Source organism: Schistocerca gregaria, chromosome 4, assembly GCF_023897955.1.
Source record: "Schistocerca gregaria isolate iqSchGreg1 chromosome 4, iqSchGreg1.2, whole genome shotgun sequence".
Taxonomy (NCBI): Eukaryota; Metazoa; Arthropoda; class Insecta; order Orthoptera; family Acrididae; genus Schistocerca; species Schistocerca gregaria.
This window is the reverse complement of record NC_064923.1, coordinates 463318852-463336669: the sequence shown is the minus strand read 5'-3', so window position 1 is coordinate 463336669 and position 17818 is coordinate 463318852. Positions and strand designations below refer to the sequence as shown.

At 42.6% G+C, this 17818-nt stretch overlaps 1 protein-coding gene across 1 annotated transcript in view; it reads right to left on the bottom strand.

Moving 5' to 3' along the window:
• LOC126266713 (spondin-2-like) overlaps window positions 1–17818 on the bottom strand; it is a 587627-nt gene that overhangs the window by 108527 nt on the left and 461282 nt on the right. Inside the window, exon 4 of the mRNA XM_049971164.1 lies at window positions 17232–17411. Coding sequence (XP_049827121.1) covers window positions 17232–17411 — 180 coding nt within the window. The remainder of the gene's footprint in view (window positions 1–17231; window positions 17412–17818) is intronic.

Genomic DNA, 17818 nt, shown 5'->3' with positions numbered 1-17818 from the left:
TACTCGTAATGTGACATTCGTGGCGCAGCCTAGAATAATGGTCCCATTCAACTTAATTAAATAAAAAAAGAAAGATAAGGCAGATCGCTGTGTCTTCACCAGGCACCTGCGTGACTACCGAGCACGAGATGGGTACGCCAAAGACGTCATGTTTCGCTACAATGAGATCGCTGCGACCAACTTGTGTAATATTCTCTCGGCGTATAAGCCATGTTGTATTTGAATAGAAACCGGAGCTTTCAAATATTTACACAATCTTTCTCGTCAGATGACTGACTACTGACTTCGATTTTCTTCTCTTGTATAGGTGTGATCTTCTTCCTATAGGCGAAATGACGAAACCTTGGAAAGTAGTTTAAGATTAGTAGTCGCAAATGTTCGAAATATTCCTCTTTGAACCGCGATTACGGAGTGGAAGAAGACAGATGACCTTTTTCTGACACTGCTTTCTTTTAATTTTTGTGTTTGTGAACCTTTTGCTTGTATAAACCTTCCCCAAGCTCCATCAATCCCAGCAATCAGCCATCTCCTGACAAAGAAAATGATGCAAATCTACGAAAGCTCAATTTCATTCGAAAATGACGTGACTTTACTACCGTGCTGACAAAAGAAGTCTACAATGCTCAAGTTTTCTACGATCCTGCTAAGCCCTGGAGACTGGCGTTAGTGGCGAAACATTCACAAGTAACAAAAATTGGTAACTTCGTGTAAAGGGAAAGTAGAACTTTTCAGGGCAGTCTTCACCCTGTTATTGAGGTCCGAAACGTACCACAGGTTGGATTGCCTTCATTGCCGACTTCCCAAAAATGTGCACACGAAGTTTTCGGCCAACCCTCCCTATGGTGAAGTCACTAAACATACAATAAGTCATTCCGCGGGTATTGAAGAGAGATACATCGATGAAAGCAATTAGTCATGTTCCGTTGGAGGCGATGGTGCATATTTTTGAAATTGCGGGGCTGTACCCAAACGTGTGGTATTACATTACGGCGCTCTCTGCTGGATATTAAGGAATTCTGTGAGCAGGAGCATCGCAGCTCCGGTTATCCGGCAAGTTACGACACTGCACCCAAGTTTTGCGCATCTGCAACCTCTAGTTCCCAGCGACATTATATTCTGGGGAATTACTGGAAAAACAAAGTTAAAGTTATGTTGCCTGCCGATAGAATTCTGTGCTTATGTAATACTTGCAAATGGATAGCCTCGTACTGAAATCGGAAGCTGTATGCGAAGCTTAAAGCAATTCGACGAACTCTGCATTGGTTTTGGTTTACTCTTAACGCTCTCCGAAAAGTGCTATGTAGGCAATTGCCAGTGACGATCAACTATATGGCACTTTATTGCCAGCTGAAGAGAATATTAATTGAACAGTTCCAAATATGGGCCGGTCGAAACGGTAAAAGAATGGGCTGCTGTACGCAAAATCGGAAATATAATTTTTTACGTTTCACTTTATGCTGTAAGTATCTGATCACGGAAGGAACAAAACAGCGTTACAAATAAAAAACCAAGTCAACGGTAATATTATCTTCAAAGTTCTTGTTAAGTTAAATTTGAAAATTGGATAAAAGTTGTATTTCATGTTCTATAAAGTGAGTGCCAATGCCTGTGATTGTTGTAATGAAAACATTTGTTAGAAGCATAAAACAAAGTTATTATTTTACAGGCCGGAAAGTGTGGCCGAGAGGTTCTAGGCGCTTCAGTCCTGAACGGCACGACCTCTACGGTCGCAGGTTCGAATCCTGCCTCGGGCATGGATGTGTGTGCTGTCCTTAGGTTCGTTAGGTTTAAGTAGTTCTAAGTTATAGGGGACTGATGACCTCAGATGTTAAGTCCCATAGTACTCAGAGCCATTTGAACCATATTATTTTACAGATTAGCAATAAAGCATTACGATTTTTCCTCAGTCGCTGTTATTCTGAAGTTTCGTCCGAAGACTGCACTGTTCCACGTTAGAATTTCGCGTCTGAGTAGGTATTGCAACTTACATCAATTTACCTCGATATCAGTATCTCTATAAAGAGTCATTTCAGTCAAGCTTGGACATCTATTCTGTCCCCGATCTGATTCAGCACCGGTTTATGTATCCAATCTACTCACGTAATCTAATTTTTCTCTCAATAGGGAACATTTTTATAACTAAATGTGTACCTTATATTCAGCAGCTTTCTTCTAAACACTTTCATAATTTTGTTAATTTCTTGAGAATATTAAAGAAACATCTAAAGATAATAACTGAGTCACTTTCGAGTATTTCATTTAGAATTTGGGCTTTACATTCTTTAGAAAACACTATATCCCTCCGCCACACACCGTCAGGTGGCTTGCGGAGTATGGATGTAGATGTATATATCGCGAGTGAAGTATCTCAACATATGTTTCTGAGTTTTCAAACGGGTGTTCTGCAATAATCATGTGAACGGCTACTGACGCTCTTCTGTGTCGGTTACGTGTGAAAGCATTTACATGTTCGAAATGCCTGATGTGTAAATCGCGGCTGTTTCGTCCCTTGCAGAACGTTCAACATTACTGGTAAGCAATTTTCGCTTGTTTGCGCTAAGGTGAAGTTTGTGGGAATTTTGCAGCAGCTCGTATACATTTAGGTCTTCAGATGTTATAAGAAAAAACTTAAAAAGGAAAAAATACTGCTTGGCATGAGTCTTGTTGAAGACAAAGTAAACAAAAAAAGTCACTGACCGGCAGCAAAAAATTTTTGATCGTAAAAACGATACCATGCATAAAATCGTTGGGGGAGCACGTACCAGCATTGAAGCTTGCAGTACACACTAATCTTTTGTCAGAACACGAGAAAGACTTGCAATCATTATCAAATGGGAAGACCACGCTGTTCGATGAAAAAAGTAGCTAATGCATACACAAAATGAGAACGACAAAGCGAAGGCAGAATAGGAGAAAGCAATATAGAAACGAGCCAAACATTTTATTTGAGCAAGGTACAATAGAAGAACGGAAAGAATTTTCTTATCTGGGAAGTAAAATCACAAAAGGTAGACCAAAGTAAGCTGGTAGAAGGTGCAGTGTGTTTATGAATTCCCTCAGTTTCATTACTTCCAACAGTCTTTCCACGTTGGAAGTTAAGCAATACCACACCCGGTTAGTACTTGAATAGGTGACCGTCTGAGTGTGCCGTAAGTTTTGGGGCAGGCAAGTCACCACAGTGGCGTCCAGTTGAAAGACTTGCACCGGGCTGTTGAAACACACGAAATTATTATTATTGTTGCTTCAATTTGAGTTTGATAGATATTGTGGACTACTCGTCTGTATCTGTATGTTATCCATATTCCTCTTCAGATTTTGAGTAATTTCATCCTATATAGGCGAAGATTTTGTCAAGGTCTGCATATACCTTTAAGGCATCGTGAATTTTCTGTATAATTACTTACATTACATTCTTGCTTGCAGCCTCAGATTTTCCTAGAACTATCTTTATTTAGACAGGCTTATTTTTCTCTCATGTTCATTCTGAGGTAGTTGTACGCTTGCTTCACATTTTATTTCCCAGATACTTGTTTTAAGATTTTATATCTCAACTTGTCACTCAGATACTTCTTTCATCATCAGTTTTCTTCTTCTGAATCAGACTTGTCCGTTACGCTGCCCATTTAACTGTACTTACAGTGGGCACTTCGGATTTTAGAGATTTCCTTCTCTGCTGTGCTCCGCTCCTTTTTCTGGCAACAACTCTCAATAACTTAACTTAATCCAGTGCTGAAAGACTCAGAGAAGCTCTTTGGTGTTCAGTTTCTCCTCGACGTTCCGCTTTTTAGTTTACTCCATTTTCTTTACGTTCTTCTTCTTTAGCAGCATACCGCTCGTCATTAGTAGTTTAAGTTCTAAGATAATATTTATTCACGTGTATGCTTTACAGCCACCTACGTTTAACAACATAACTATTCCGTCGACAGTCTTTCTATCCTCTGACCTTTCCCAACTGTACTCTCTTTTCTAGAGAATTTTGAGTAAGGTACCAGTCGAATTCCAGAAACATTTATCCCTCTAGTTTCCTTCCCTCTATTAATTTTTTCATGAACCGTCACCTGGTTGATGCACATTCTATCATCATTACACATAATTAGAGTAAGGCTAACCCATACTATCCACCTCTGTTGTAATTTTGCATCTTCCTTTCTGTATTAAAGTTGCTAATTTTCCACTGTACGATTCCGGGAAACATAGCCATATTTGACCTCGCGATGATCCTATCTCGAGAATTCCACTACTGTAGTTTCTAACAGCGAGTTAACGTACCTTTTAGATCCTTTACTCAGGAGGAGGTTGTCATCAGAAATCTTAGGAGAATGAGTGCCCTGTAGTTACACTTTTTCTTTCTTTGTTTCAGCAGTCTCCTTGCCTTCTGCAGACCGAAGCCGACGATCACTGCAGAGTCTTCCACCTTTACGGGAAGCTTCTCAGCTCAGCGTGCCCTTATCCCTGTCCGCTCCTCAGCAATGATGTGGTAGGAATGAGTGTGATTCCTGCTACTGGAAGTTTTCTGTCGCTCTAGCATGAGACCTACATTACTCGTTATTGAAACTGGCTTTACGTCAGAACTGAATGACCATAAAGTTAAATATGAAAGCAAGTTACAAACGCTTGTTTTTTTGCAACTTTTTTAGTTCCGTAGTAGTTAATTCCGAAACATATGACTTATATAGTGCAAAAAAATGAAATTACTTGCATTCATTGAATAAATATTTTTACTGTTGCATAAATTAATCTGATAATTGTCAGCACGAAGCTATGTTCATTTTATCAAATAATCTGCAAATTATCTCATTCCATTTCATTACGGCATGTTGGACAGATCACCCTTGGAAGGCGTAAATAACCAGACTGGATTTTCAAATACTAGCAGTGACTGCAAACACGAAACCTCTGCGTTTGTGGTAAAAGGAGTCCAACCACTGGACAATGGCAGCAGTTGATTAATTTAATGCTGCACGGCAAGAAGGGTTTTGTTGGAAAATTTCGGTTTTTACAAACACTGTTATCTAAAAGAAGATATTTGAATGGACTTTTTTTTCACTAGTTGCTTATGTTTTATAACCTACCCCCTAATTTCTTATGGTGGGTCGTATGTTGCCACTTAGCCGCTGTGACTGTGTCCGGGGTCCGGAGTGACTGAAAGTGACACCGTCCCGTCCCCACTGACACCGTTGCCCGTGTCCCGCCACGTGGAGGCGGGCTCTGTTTACATCCATTTGATATCTTTTTGTGTGTGTGTGTGTGCAGCATTAGAAAAGCTTATAACTAATACAAAATCAAGAGATATTAAATCATTGTAATCTTCACATAATTTGAAAGAAGTGACTGATTCATTAACGTATTACCCAGGCCATTATGTAAATGTCCAGAAGCGCCGAGCCTAACTGTATGAATAGTGGCAAACAACGGTAGATACGATACGTTATGAAAGGAAATACGCTGCCTAGCAGTGTGAGGGAGACAGTTTGCACGAAAATTTAAAGAAGACGGGATGGTAAATTGAGACGTCTGGGGTTCAAACCGTGTTTGGCCGCAAGATTTTTCCTGGCATTTATCGCTTCTTCCGCTTCTAGAAATGAATTCTTTGTGTGGAAAATACCTTGCTATATAGCGGCTCAGAGTCAACAATAAACTGTAGGCTCCTTTATAACTGATTTGTAAGTGAAATCGGAGGTTCGGAGGAAAGCAAGTGGATACCACCTCTTATTGGACAATGTCGAGTAAGGGACCATTATTTGCAAATCAACCTTCCGGTTGATGACAGCTTTTTTAATTCTTTGTTACAAATTGCTGTGATGATGTTAGACGAAATTAAAAGGAGAAATCGGGTGTTTTCTATTGACGTTTGGTTGTAACATGTTAGTTAATGCCATAGTAACCACGTATTTTACTTCATCCGCTAGGCTCTAATAATTGCCTGCTTCCGCGTTATTTGTAAGCAGTATTACCCATTAAACACAATATGTCCATAAACAGCACTCGTTTAAAGGCACGAAACATTCACACATGCACACGGCACAGCATTAGCTCGTTTTGTGAGCGCAGAAGAGAACAAAAGAGAGGAGTTCGTGAAAACGGCTAGTCAGCCTTTAAAAACGCCAACAAAAGGACGGACAGGCCGGCGGTGCTGTGGGCGCGCCACGGGGTCATCGATATAATGCTCAGCTTACTCTGACATTGGAAAAGCTCACGGTCTGCTGTCAAAGGTGCCTTTGTGAGAGGAATCGCGAATTTGTACGAATGGGGTGCCGGTAGAGTTTTTGTGAGAAGATTAGCGAATTTGTACCAGAATCCAAGTTCAATGAAAGGATGGAACGCTCTTGTGACAAAACAGGGCAAAGGACCCACGACCTGAAACGATCGAGAATGTTCACTGCCCACACCGTAGCGACGAGAGAGATATTGTGTCTCCAATCTTTTTGGTTAATATTCGTAAAAAGGTTATCCGCTTACTTTATTTTCAAATTGCAACATGTTTCTATTGATGACCTCGCGTACTCTATTAAACATCATGCTGTAAGTTTTCTATACAACTTTAAAAAACAGCGGAGAACAAAACTTCACAGTTTTACCCTGATGGAACGATGACAGTCCATAACAGGAGGGTGCCGTTCGAGAGTGGAACGGTAGAGAGACAGCATGAAGGTGGCTCATTGAACCCTCTGCCAGGCACTTTATTGTGAATAGCAGAGTAATCACGTAGATGGAGTTGTAGATGTAGACTCTTATACCTGACGAACGCAGCGGCTCACAACACACGGTGGCTAGGAACGACTATATTAAGATCAAGAGATGAGGACATAACTTCGAAACATGTTTCAGTCTTAAAATACAGTAAGCAACGTAACCAGGAATTGTGACTAGCAGCGATATGTTCAAAAATAAGTTTTTATACTTTAACGAGCAGCTACGTTCAAATAACAATCAATATCACTAAATATTCCCGTTGCTAAATCAATTTTCTTTGCATGTGGGTTTTGGTTAATGAATTTCTTGTGACAATGACCAACGTCATGAGCAATAGTCATGATATTGCACTCAATGTCGTAAAATACTTTCATAAAACAGTAATAAGAGTTAGCGTCCCACTAATGACAGTGTGATTGTCAACGGATGCCCGGGTGGGAAAAAGATTTGGAAAGAGGCTGAAATCACACAAATGAACTGCAACTTAATTAACTTTAATCGTAACTGCAACAGTATAGATGACTGAAAGTATGCGACAAATCTTATCATTAATATTGTCTGTGAGGTCATTAATATACAACATGTAAAGCATGGTACCCAAAACACTTCATGACAGCACACCTGAAGTTCATTCTACATCTGTTGAATACTCTCAATCCCAGTTGGCTTGCTGCGTGTTGCCTGCTAAGGAAACCCCAGTCCAGTTACAAATTTCGCTTGATAATCCGTACAATCGTATTTTCAATAGCGGTGTGTACGTGTGGTGCTGGGACAAATGTTCGTCTTAAGAAATACTGCATCCATCTGACTGTCCCGACCCATGACTCTCAGGATATTTGACAAAAGTGGGCTCTGGGTTTCACGTGACAGATGTTTCCGTAATCCATGCTATTTATCTTGGCTGAAGAGTCGTTGGCAGAAGTAAAATACTTCAGTAGTACCGCAGAGTAGAGTGTTTCGGTCCTTGTTGTTCATGCTGTATATTAATGACCCAGCAGACAATATTAACTGCAATTTCAGACGTTTCCCAAATAATGCATTTATGCACACTGGAGTGCAAATCTTAAGGACTGAAGTAGATTACGCATGATGTGGCACTGCCGAATAATGAAGCTCGATGAAACTTGGACCTTAGTAGAAAGAACTGCTGCAGTACAGTACAGAAGATAAGCAAACGAAGTATGCACTGAAACGAACAGAAATGGCAATTTTATTCAAAGACAATAATTACACTGAAGATACCGCGATCACGATGGTCCCCTAGACATTACAAAAGGGGAGACAGGGTTCTTAATGGAACGTGTGATCACCACGAATGGAAATGCATTTTATGGAAAATGCTCTAATGCAGGCCACATGGTTGGTAAGGACCACTTGTGGTATATGGTTCCGTTCCTCCACCGTCTCGGCTGATGACTGATAGACGGTCGTTGATGCTTCTGGACATGCTGCACTGCGGCTCCCCAACACATTCCACACGTCCTCGATGAGATTTAAGTCGGGGGAACGGACAGCCTAGTCCATTCGCCAAATATCATATCGTCCCAAAACCTCCTCCACCTGTGCTGTTCGATGCGATCGCGCATTATCATCCACAAAAAATGAACCCAGGACCACTCTTGATAATATGCCTGGGGAAGAAGTGCAATGTCATCGTAATACCTGGACTACCAAACCCATCATATTCAACAACGCTGAGGATGCCCTCGTAAGGCGAGAGATGGGGTCGCGAAATGCAACAGGTACACTATAGAGCATGATCGTTATGGTGGCGCAGGTGATACGATGTGGCAAGGTAAAATGTTTCACTGATATAGTGACCTCCAAATCTACACTAGCCACTGTACTCCTTCCCCACGTGCGTCTTTTCAATGGTGCATTTGTAGCTGGGTTGATTTTTTCGGATGATAATCGGCGACCGCAGCGAACAGCACACGTTCAGAAGCTCTTGAAACGAGATGATATACGGCGAATGGTCTGCCCTATTCGTTTCCCCGACTTAAGTCCCACCTATTTGTGGGCTGTGTTGGGGAGACGCATTGCAGTATGTGGAGAAGCACCAACTACGATCTTTCAGTTGTCGGCCCCTCTGGTGGAGGAATGGAGCGCACTACCACAGCTACTTTTTACCAACGGTGTGGTGCCCGGAGTGAGCGTGCTGTTTCAGGCGCCATGTCACGGACTGAGAGGTCTCTCCCGCCAGAGGTTCGAGTCCTCCCTCGGGCGTGTGTGTGTGTGTTGTTGTTAGCATAAGCTAGTTTAAGTAGTGTGTAAGTCTAGGGACAGATGGCCTCAGCAGTTGGGACCCTTAGGAATTCACACACATTTGAACATCTGAACGAACCGTGTGGGCAGCATGGAAGCTCGTTGCACAACATGCGCTGCCGTCTTTGGTGGCCACACACCCTATTAAATGTCCAGCCATTTTTAGTGTACAGGGGGCCATTATAAAGCTCGATGCCTCGCAATGATTGCTTTTGAATAAAAATGTCATTTCTGTTCGTCTCATGGCGTATTTCTTTCAGTTACGTTTTGTACTATACTGTAGAAGTTCTTTCTTTGTATGGTCCACGTTTCATCGAGCTATATTACTTGGCAGTGACACATCATGTGAAAGTTACTTTCGTCATTAAGTTTCGCACACCATTGGATAGTAACACCCATTCCGAAAAAAAACTGTACACGTATTCGACCTAACGTTGATGAGATTTCAAAGTGGTGCAGTTATTGGACACTTGCTTTAAATGTACACTAACGTAAAACTATTCGTTCCACAAAATGAAGAAAACTTAGTGTTCTATGACTACGGGATCAATGATTGACGACTGGAATCAGTAACTCACACAAATATCTGACAATGAGTGTAAAAATTTAAGACACAAAACAGGTATAGACATTGGCTGCGAGTGGGCATTGATGGGAAAGTTGAAAGTTTGTGCTGGACAATGATTCGAACCCGGTTCTTCTGCTTCTTAGGCTGATGCTCTGACACTAAGCTGTCTGGACACAGTGGTCATCCCAACTGGCCGGACTGCCCTAACACTCCTTCCGTAACATCCAAACTCTCAACTTGTCCACACACTTCTAATGTTACGTGAGGGTAATTCCAAAAGTAAGGTGTCCTATTTTTATAAGTACATAGACCAGTTTATTTCTAAAGTGGTTTACATCAGTTTACAGCTTTAACATTTAGCTATTTTTCGACATAATCACCATTTCTGTCGATGAATTTTTGTGGATGCTGTGGCAGTTTTTGTATGCCCATGTCATACCAGCTCACCGACATGCTGTTCAGAAACTTTTGAACCTCTTCTTTCACCTCGTCGTCGGAGCTGAATTGCTTTCCAGCCAAATGTCCTTTTAACCTAGGGAACTGGGCTCCAAGTCAGGACTATAGGTTGGGTGGGTGATTATGTTCCACTGAACCTGCTGCAGGAAAGCAACGGTTTGCCGAGCGATGTGTGGCTGAGCGTTGTCATGGCTCAAATGGTTCAAATGGCAATGAGCACCATGGGACATAACATCTTAGGTCATCAGTCTCCTAGAACTTAGAACTACTTAAACCTAACTAACCTATGGACATGACACACATCCATACCCGAGACAGGATTCGAACCTGCGACCGTAGCAGTCGCGCGGTTCCGGACTGAAGCACCTAGAACCGCTCGGCCACCGCGGCCGGCCGCGTTGTCATGGAGAATGTGTATGCCCTTACTCAACATTCCTCTCCTCCGGTTCTGAATTGCCCGTTTGAGTTTTTTCAGAGCCTCAGTACCTGTCAGCGTTAATTGTGGTCCCAGCGATTCAGCTCCGACGATGATGTGAAAAATGAGGTTCATAACTTTCTGAACTGGTATTACATGGGCACACAAAAACTACCACAGCGTCTACAAAAATGTATTGACAGGAATGGTGACTATGTCGAAAAATAGCTAAATGTTCATGCAGTAAACTGATGTAAACCGTTGTAGAAATATACAGGTCAATGAAGTTATAAAAAAAAGGAAACCTTACGTTTGGGATTACCCTCATAGATACACAATTAAGGCAAGGTTCAAATGGCTCTGAGCACTATAGGACTTAACATCTATGGTCATCAGTCCCCTATAACTTAGAACTACTTAAACCTAACTAACCTAAGGACATCACACAACACCCAGTCATCACGAGGCAGAGAAAACCCCTGACCCCCGCCGGGAATCGAACCCGGGAACCAGGGCGCGGGAAGCGAGAACGCTACCGCACGATGACGAGCTGCGGACAAATAAGGCGAGGATGCCCAGTGATCTCTTCTGTGCGGATGCCCACCAGCCTCAGACTCGTATGGGAATCGGCGAAATGCCGCGAGTAGTGAGGGTAATGGAGAAGAGACACTACATTAGTAGTGGGTGGATAAGCTGATAATTTGGAAATGACGGGACGAGTGCTATGATAGTCTGTGCAGTTGCACTGACCAATGTATCCGAATGCCTCAGTGGTCAGCGCATCTGCCTAGTATGCAGGAAAACTGGTTAGAATCCCGGTCCGGTACAAATTTCCCCATTGGTTTAAATCAATGTCGTAATGGCTGCTGGATCAAAATGATGATTGTTCTTTCGCATATGTCCGAAAGAACAGACACTTTATATAGGTATAGTGTTACAGTCTGTAGGAAATGAAAATAAATAATGACACAGGCTAAGCCTAAGATAAGACAGGTGGCGGAGTTCGATTCATTTACTGGATGCTGGAAAAATATTGTCGATCTCCAAAGGAGACTGCTTACAAATCACTTGTGTGTTCCGTCTTACGATACTGCTCAGCTATGATCGAGCGGTTCTAGGCGCTTCAGTCCGGAACTACGTGGCTGCTACGGTTGCAGGTTTGAATCCTGCCTCGGAAATGGATGTGTGTGATGTCCTTAGGTTAGTTAGGTTTACGTAGTTGTAAGTCTAGGGGACTGATGACCTCAAATATTAAGTCCAATAGTGCTTAGAGCCATTTGAACCATTTGATACTGCTGAAATGTGTAAATCTCATTCCAAATAGGGCTAAGAAATGAATGTGGCACGAACGATCTAGCGTTTGTTTCATTCACAGGGAATCATAATAGAAGAAAAACCTGAATTTGTAGGCTCTTACAAATAGACGCAACTTATTACTAAATTTCATGATCCAACATTAAACAAAAAGGTAGAGGTACATTGGTGAGCCAAAATGTCATACAATAAGAAGCGTGAGGTCATGGACGCGAGTACTAAAAGGCGTCCCAGATTTCAGTTACACGGTAAATCACACAAATTTAAAGGCTGCCAATTCAACTATACCTAGGGATGATAGTTACGAACAACTTAAATTGTAATGATCACATAAATAGTGTGGGAATGCGGTTTATTGGCAGAACACTTAGAATATGCAAGAGGTCTAATTAAGGGGCTGTTTACACTACTTTTATGCGCCTTCTTCTGGAATATTGCTGTGCGTTGTGGAATCAGCATCAGTTCTGATTGACAGAGGACATCGAAAAAGTTCAAAGAAAGGCAGCTCGTTTTGTGAAATAGGGGAGTGAATGTCACGGATATGATAGTGAGATGGAGTGACAACCACTAAAACGCAGGCATTTTTCGATGTTGTCAGAAGTTTTCGCAAAATTTGAATCACCGGTTTTCTCCTCCGAATTCCAAAGTATTTTGCTAATGCCCACCTACATAGGGAGAAACGATCGTCGTAATAAAATATTAGAAATCAAAGTTCGCACGAAATGATTCAAGTACTCGTTCTTTCTGAGCGCTGTTTGAGAGCGGAACGGTAGAGAAGTAATTAAGTGTCACGCCGTTAATTGTCAACCACAGAGTAGTCATGTAATATTGTTTATGTTATCATCTATATGCGTATCACTCCCGTAGTGATAGCGAAGACGAGATTATACCAATTACTGAACGATTTAGATACCTAAGTACAGTGTAGGTACTGACGGAGGTCCAGTAAGGGGTGTAATTATCGTATGACAGCGAAAATTGGTAGATATGCTAATGTGTTAATGCGGAACCGATTTATCGGAAAAAAATTAGTTCCAAGTTCGGCCATCAGATGCAAATCTGGTTCTATGAATGCAATAAAGACCTATAGAAATGTTTCCGTATGTAATCGATTACGAACGGGACGTGGGCTGAAGGGGTCAAACAGGTGGGAAAGGCATGATGTTGATTTTATCATTAACCTCCCCTTACACACTATGTTCAGCATGAGTACCGGAGATGTCGGCGAGATGCTGCATCCGTAAAATGACGTAATCAATAACTGTTCGTAGAGTTCTGGTGGAACTGTACTAAGTGTTCCTGAATACTGGCTTTTATATGAGGTAGAGACCGAACGTGTCACTGATAAACGCGTTCTTCTAGATATCTCAAGAGCCAAAAGTCGCAAAGATTATCACGTGATCTTGGAGGCCATGCATCCGGTATAACTCTTAATATAACACGCTCGTGGAACACGCTCGTGGAAGGTTGCAAAAACGGTTCAAATGGCTCTAAGCACTTAGAACTACTAAAACCTAACCAACCTAAGGACATCGCATACATCCATACCCGAGGCAGGATTCGAACCTGCGACCGTAGCAGCAGCGCGGTCCCGAACTGAAGTGCCTAGAACAGCTCGGCCGGAAGGTTGCATTAAGCAGATCTTTCACTGGGCGAGCGACCCGAGGTGTTGCTGCATCTTGCATGAAAACAATGGTTTCCACCAGCTGAGCTCTTCCAAAGGAGGTATCACATTATGCACAACGGCGTCTCGATAGCGTCCAGACGTCACGGTACACCTGAAAAGCCCTCTGGGTGTATTTTCTTTGAAGAATAACGGATCGAGAATAAAGGTGCTTCTGAATCCACACCACACGGTGACATACGGCCAGTGCAGTGGGTCTTCGTGCGCAACACGCGATTTAGCTCTGTGTATTCACTGTACCCTATAGCGTAAAAAGTGCCTCGTCACTCCATAGAATATTGCCCGGTATAACAGTACTTTGCGGGCAGGCGTGTCAATTAGCATCATACTAATTAAAATCAGGGATAAAAAGACTTTATTTATAATAATTAAAAAGGGGGAAGTAATACGAAACTTTAATAACTGCACAGTATTACTAAGAAGCAATATAATGAAAAGTAATAAAAAGGAAATTAGCAAAGACCAAGCGGAACAGAAAGATATGGGGGCGCGTTTGTTTTTATATACATATAAAAGAACATGTAACACATTATTGAGCTCTCTACCTTCAGCTATCGCGATCGGGCTAGTCGACGAAAAAGTGGTACGCGACTGCGGAATTCGTTAAGGAGATTATTTAAAGACTCTTCAAGTACGTTTAAAATACATTACGCGTGACGAAGTGATCAGAGACCTTTATTGTCGGGTGAAGTGTAAATCATTCCGACAACATAATTCGAACTTTGTGTTAGCTGGGAAAAATAATCTTGGGAAATTATTATGGTTGTGGAACCCACGAAAGTTGTACGCAACGGAATGCTATAATTTACGTAATTCTGCATTTTATAAAATTGTGAAACGCGTGTGCGCGGATCATTAAGAGAATCTTATCTTTAGACGGTTGCGGGGGTAACTGATACAAACAACGCGCCAGCATAAAAATAGTTCGCTTATTAATTATCAGATATTAATTGACGGGGATATAAAATACTGAAAACAGTGTACACACGGTGAAATTGAACCCTGCGTATGAAAGACAATCGCATCAAACATTACGAGAGCGAAGAATAAGACATTTAAGTGCCGAGTTGAGAGCCTGGGTCGTGTCGATATTTGGACATTATATGACACGCGTTATTCAGAACACGATATCGACCATTCTAATACTGAAAAGAAGGATAGGATCATCACCTCCAATCCGGATTCATATTTCATATTTAGTTAGCGAAAAGAAAAGTGTTAATAAACAAACAGTATTCCAATTTTTTCCACGATTTTGGCTTCATTACGTAGTCTTGACTACATGATAAACAATATCTGTGGAAATTGTATACAACGTATCGTCATAATATTTAGCCAACCAATATTGTGGGACACCAAAAAATGTAAATGCATGAAATTGTTCTTACAGCGGATGTATAATGCGTGAGTGCGACGAACTATATTGAGAAACTGAACATCCATTACGTACTTGCATGTTTATCTGCGAAAATGGTCCTTGTCGGTACATCAGCATAGAGTTCGAATAGAATCGCTGGAACATTGGAAACCATTCAGATTAATCGAACATCTAAATACGTATAATGCTGGTATCACCAGGATGTGTTCTTTCGCCTCACCCCCGTGGCAGTAATTGAATTAAGAGTCAGCCGAGAATAACATTTAAATCAATTGACGACCATTTTCAAACTTCCACTGCCATGTATGAAGGCGAGTGACACCACGAGTGCTAGCGTCGATCGAGGGGTGTCGTCGCGATCCTATTCAATGACATTGAGCGGTCACACCGGCCACATGCGTTGAATTTCGATCCGTGCCAGAAACCGAAGAATAAACTCAAAATGCAACTGCGGATCATGAGCTTCCAGTTGCTGCACCGTCTGGATCTTGTACGGATGCCACTGTAAAATAAACAGCAAAACTTTCTGTACTGTTTACCGTGGGACTGACAATTCCCGTGATTCTGCAAAAGCCCTAGTACTATCTAGGAACGTGGTAGATAAGCAGTTACAGTAACAGCAAGCTTGTCAATAACTTCCACTGGGGAAGGGCGCCTTCCTCTTCCGGATGCCACACCAATCTCACCCGTGTTACCGAATTTCATTATCATATTTATTAAACCATTTACTGACATCGGGCCTATCCTCAAACTTTCAGTCGGCGATACTCTCTCAATGCGGAACTGTAATTACTGCTGTTCACATAAAACAGTTTCACTGATAGCGCACTATTCCCTCACGTTGTGGCTTGTCGAATGACACTGTGGATGTAATACCGCCATATAAACAGGGTACAGCGCCAGATTTTCCCCTGGTGGCCAATACTGAAAGTAATTTTTTTCCAGCGTGGATTGGTTCCACATTAGCGTAGCTACCAAGTTTCGCCGCCATACGATAATTACAGCACATGATGCACATATGTGAGTAGATGCACTTTAATTATAACCACCCGGTATTTACAGTCATTCTATCCACGATCCGTGCGCAGCTGGAACGGGAAGAAACCACAGCATGAGGTACCACGCTTACGCTTCACAATTGTTAGCAGAACATGTATGCTGATGTACGTTGAGAAGCCGAAACATTATGATCACTGCCCACCCCGGCGTTGGATGCCGCTTTGTGGCGTTGCGAGCACGTGATGCGGTAACAAAAGTATATAAACGGAGCAGACACAGACGTGGGAAATATGGACTGCAAATGGGAAAATCCGTTGAGAAGAACGACTTTGGCTAAGAGCAGATTATTATTACGCAGAGCCTGTGTGCGAGTGTCTATAAAACGGTGAAGCTGGTCGAGTGTTCACGTGCTACTGTCGTGAGCATCTACGGAAAGAGATAGGACAATCAGACTACCACTAGGCGCTAAATCGTTGTAAATTAAAGATTCTTCACACTACTTGGGTTCGGCGGCTTGTCTGCTCTGTAAAGTACGATAGATGTTGATCTGTGGCATATTTTACGAAATATTACAATGCTGGTGCACACACAAATTTTTCAGATAACACTGTTCACCATACATCGTTGAACATGGAGCTTCGCAACAGACCATCGCTACGCGTTCATATGTTGAACCAACGACGTCCTCAGTCAGGACTGCAGTCAGGACTGCAGTCGGAACAGGACCGTTAAGATTCGATCTCGATCAATGGAAACGTGTCGGCTGTTCGGGTGAATCACATTTTTGCAACAGGAGGTTGATGGTCGTCTCCACAAACGCCGACATCGAGGTGAACGACGGCTCGAGACGTGCAGTGCGCCTCGGACGCAAACTGGTTGGAACAGTATTATTCTATGGGAGACGTTCTGCAGCGCTTGCATGGGACCTGTGGTTTCAATAGAAGACGAGCTGAAAGCTGTGAAGCACCTAAATCCCTTCGTGCTACATGTCTTCCCTGACGGCGATGTCATCTTTCAGTACTATAACTGTCCGTGTCTCGGAGCTAGGATCGTGCTACAGTGGTTTGGGGAGCATTATAGTGAACTCACGTTGAGTCTCGCCGCCCAAATGCGCCTGATGTAAAACCCTATGGAATCCACCTGGGTGGCTATCGGGCGCCATCACCATGTACACGAATCAGCAGTCCGTTTTTTACGCGAATTACATGACCTGTGTGTAGAAATCTAATGCTGCATACCTCCACAAAACTACCAACAAACTGTCGGATACATGATGCGTAGAATCAGTGATGAATTTCGTTCCAGAGATGGACAAACAGGCCATTAAGGAGGTGGTCATAATGTTTTGGCTCATCAGTGCAGATACTGATGGCTGACATGGATGAGGTCATTCTGTTGAAGACAATACATTACGCCAGATGCAGAGGGAGAGCGAGAGTTAGCTGTGTGGCGCACGCACCTTGATGATCTGGAAGGTGGCGATGGGCGGCAGCTCGTCCAGCTGTGGGTAGTAGAAGGAGCCGGCCGGGTGTGCGGGCGCGCGGCTGGTGATGCGGTAGACGGGGCCCGGCGGTTCGGTGCGCCAGTTGGGCGCAGTGAACGTGAAGCCGTTGTCCGTGCCCGCGTCCAGCGGGTCCGCCTGCAACACACGGTCCACAACGTTAAGAAAAAAGAATAGTCTACTCTCTTAAATGGAACAGCAAGTGAGAGCACGAGAAGGTATCAATAACCAGATAAAGTGATGAAGTCACCAACTCGGAAAAACAAAGTTTCATAATCTTCTTGAGGTTGAAGGAGTTCAGTCCGCTTTTGTTGACATTTGACTTTCGTTTCTGCGTCATCAGCTGGTCGTAGGTTGTATTCTAAAACTGAACAGCATAGAGACAGAAGTGATGACGATTTCTGCAGGACCTGGCCATCATTTTGCAGGAAAATGCTCAAACACGTACAGTGCAAATTTTTACTGATTTGTTTGACTGATGAGGCTGCTAAGTGCTATACCACCTACTGCACTCCCCTGACTTAAGCCCTCGTGAGTTCAACTCG